General features: G+C 43.6%; 1 protein-coding gene across 1 annotated transcript in view; it reads left to right on the forward strand.

The window, feature by feature from the left end:
• Nucleotides 1-3,150, forward strand: part of nfkb1 (nuclear factor of kappa light polypeptide gene enhancer in B-cells 1) — a gene marked incomplete at its 5' end in the record, with an annotated part of 12,754 nt that extends 9,604 nt beyond the window's left edge. Inside the window, 5 exons of the mRNA XM_031838210.1 lie at nucleotides 274-413; nucleotides 736-802; nucleotides 1,005-1,168; nucleotides 1,542-1,695; nucleotides 2,562-3,150. Coding sequence (XP_031694070.1) covers nucleotides 274-413; nucleotides 736-802; nucleotides 1,005-1,168; nucleotides 1,542-1,695; nucleotides 2,562-2,647 — 611 coding nt within the window. The remainder of the gene's footprint in view (nucleotides 1-273; nucleotides 414-735; nucleotides 803-1,004; nucleotides 1,169-1,541; nucleotides 1,696-2,561) is intronic.
• Nucleotides 3,151-3,167: the final 17 nt, after the last annotated feature.

A 3,167-nucleotide genomic window follows, 5' to 3' on the forward strand; every position in this document is an offset into this window, starting at 1 on the left:
GAGGGATGGAGGAGAGGGAGACAAAGAGGGATGGAGGAGAGGGAGACGGGGTTCTAGTGAGGACGTTGTTGTGTAGGAAGTGTAAAGATGCTGACTCATGTCTGGGTTAAAGACTTTATTGTTATCTGTCTCACCGTTTCAGCTGCAGAACCTTCACTAACAGACTGTTATGTGGTGAATGAGTGAGTTAGTTAGTTCAGGAGGTGGATGTGAGCTGATGCTCATTTTTGTATAACTTGCTACTCAAGCGACCAACAGATGTGTGTTTTCCAGGTGCAGACCCTCAGAAGGAGAACTTTGAGCCGCTCTTCTTCAGGGAGGAGGACTGCTGTGATGAAGAGAGGAAGGATGAGGATGAAGATGAAGGCTACATCCCAGGAACCACTCCTCTCAACATGGCCGCCACTACTCAGGTACACCGGCCTCCTGCAGCATCGAATACCTGAAATTCATCTCATTTACGTATTCATATTAATATCACTTGTGGGCATGGTCACAAGTGTGATGCTGCAGTTCATACTGATGTCAAGTTACTCTTTAATGAAGTAATATTAATATTTTATTCTCATAATTCCCACAGATTTATTAGCCAGACCTGCTTTTGAGTCTTAAAGCGGCATTAAGTGTTGTTGACCACTAGGTGGCAGCAGAGAAATAAAACCATCTTATTTACCATCTAACTAAATTAAAAGTGTGTGTGTGTGTGTGTGTGTGTGTTTGTGTGTTTGTGTGCAGGTGTTGGAGCTTCTGAATGGTAAAGAATATGAACCAAAATCTCTACAAAAAGCCTTCACTCCTCAAGGTGAGTTCAGTCTCTAATCTGATATATTTCCAAAAAAAATTCTGAAGATTGAAAGACACTTAAAATATGTTTGTTCTACGTTTGTGAATAAATAATAACAATAGAAAAGCATCATGACGTAAATAATAAAATAGTAAGTATATGAAGGAAAATAGTTCATTGTTTTCTGTCTATAAATATACGTGTGTGTGTGTGTGTGTAGGCGACCTGGCGAGCCTGGACGTGGAGGTGAAGCAGCAGGTGTGTTGTGCTCTGGAGAGTGAAGGATGCTGGGAAAAACTGGCTCACAGTCTGGGTCTCGGGATCCTCAACACGGCCTTCAGTCTAAGCCCCTCCCCCGCCAAAACACTGCTGGAGAGCTACGAGGTAACGCACACACACACACGTATAAAAACATTGTACGTGTCACATTAGAGAGGGAGCTCTGAAGAAAAATCTAGAAAATTAAAGATATGGAAAATACAGAAATCCAGCTTTTTGAATCCAAATTAAATTACAGTTGAAATCTTAAATAAATTAATAAATCTACCTTCATTCATAACACTTCACTGTTATTTGGTTTAGCATTTTTCAACGGCTGTATTTTGTCTCCTTTTTTTCCTTGAATGTTTTTAATTGCTGTTGAGTCGTTTCTATTTTAGTTTTATTTGTCTCTTCCTCTGTTGATGCATTCAGGTTTATTTGACCTTAATGGTATGAATTGATTGACTGTGACCTCTGACCTGTTTTTTTCCTGCAGGTCTCGGGCGGGACGGTCAGGGACCTGCTGGCTGGTCTCGGGTCAGTCGGTGAGTGCAGAGCGCTCAGCGTCCTGGAGGAGGCGCTGCGACGCCACGAGGAGGAGGAGGAGGAGGAGGAGGAAGAGGAGACGCAGAGGATCGAGGAGACGAGTGGTGAGCGGACAGGAGGCGACCGCCGTCACGATTATTTATTTATTGGTTTATTTGATAAGAGACAGTGCACATTAATAAACACATTGCTGTTGGCAGATGTTACAAAGTAAACCTAAAAACAGAATATAAGATTACATTTACAAAGTTACACAATATTGACCCTTTACAAAGCGTGCAGAAACAGTGAAAGAAGTGAGAATATTAATATAAGTAGTGTCATCATTCAGGAGACTCGCACTACGTTATCAAGTACTAACAAGACAAAGTCAACACACACAAAGACAATACAATGAGGATAACTCTGTTAAATAGAAACATGGACTAAAGACAAGATGATGCTGCAATGTTAGATATTAAAAACATCCACGTCAGAGGAACGACATAAAAGCATGCAGAGTGTGTGAAATATATAAGTCAGTCTGACACTAAACAACAATTAAAGACATACATACAGGTAGACGAGGGTCGACCGGCAAATTCAAGACAGACAGACAGACGGGTGACGGATGGGTGACGGACGGGTGACGGCAGACTGACGGGTGACGGCAGACTGACGGCAGACTGACGGCAGACTGACGGGTGACGGCAGACTGACGGGTGACGGCAGACTGACGGCAGACTGACGGGTGACGGCAGACTGACGGCAGACTGACGGGTGACGGCAGACTGACGGGTGACGGCAGACTGACGGGTGACGGCAGACTGACGGGTGACGGCAGACAGACAGAGGGAAGTTCAACACAGACAGATTGAGGACAGTAAGGTGCAGTTACAGAGCTGGGCACTAACTAACCATTTCTTTAATTGAGCTTTAAAACGACGACTCACCTCACCTGTGGTTCTCTCACACTCACTCTCTCCCACAGGTGAGTCTCAGGTGCGGGATCTGAAGGTGGACGCTCGTATCGACAGTGGGGTCTGTGACAGCGGGGTGGAGCTCTCCACGGCGTGACAAACTCCATCGATCTCCCTTCAGGTTTTCAGGGCTGAATGTTTCTCGTCACAATTAAATTGAACAAAAAACACGTTTTTAAGTTAAAGAAACGAAAAGCTAAACATTTGGTTTGATGGTTTTCAGCCCACACTACACTCCAACAGCTCTACCAAATGTAAACGTGTTTTATTTGTTCCTCACTTGTTAAAAAGGAAAATACGAACAGAGTCCCTCAAAGGTCACGTGGTGGAAAAAGTATTGATTTGATTGACTGTTATGATATTTTGGAGTCGTGGTCTGTTGGTTTCTACAGCAGACGGAAAAGGTGCTATTGATGCTGAGATGATTGTAAAGAGGTTAATTAGACCGAAAGGATCAGTTCAGACTGTTTTAAATCCGTCTTTAGAGAACACGCTCACGTCCACGTGGAGAACGATTCCTCCTGTTTCATGCATTGCATGAAGTGCATGAATCCATCCTGGCCTTCTGGCATCCTCTGGTTGTATAGAAGTCTATGAGAAAATGACTCTACTTCTCT

The sequence above is a fragment of the Anarrhichthys ocellatus genome, unplaced genomic scaffold, assembly GCF_004355925.1.
Source record: "Anarrhichthys ocellatus isolate YVR2014 unplaced genomic scaffold, GSC_Weel_1.0 scaffold560, whole genome shotgun sequence".
NCBI classification, from domain to species: domain Eukaryota; kingdom Metazoa; phylum Chordata; class Actinopteri; order Perciformes; family Anarhichadidae; genus Anarrhichthys; species Anarrhichthys ocellatus.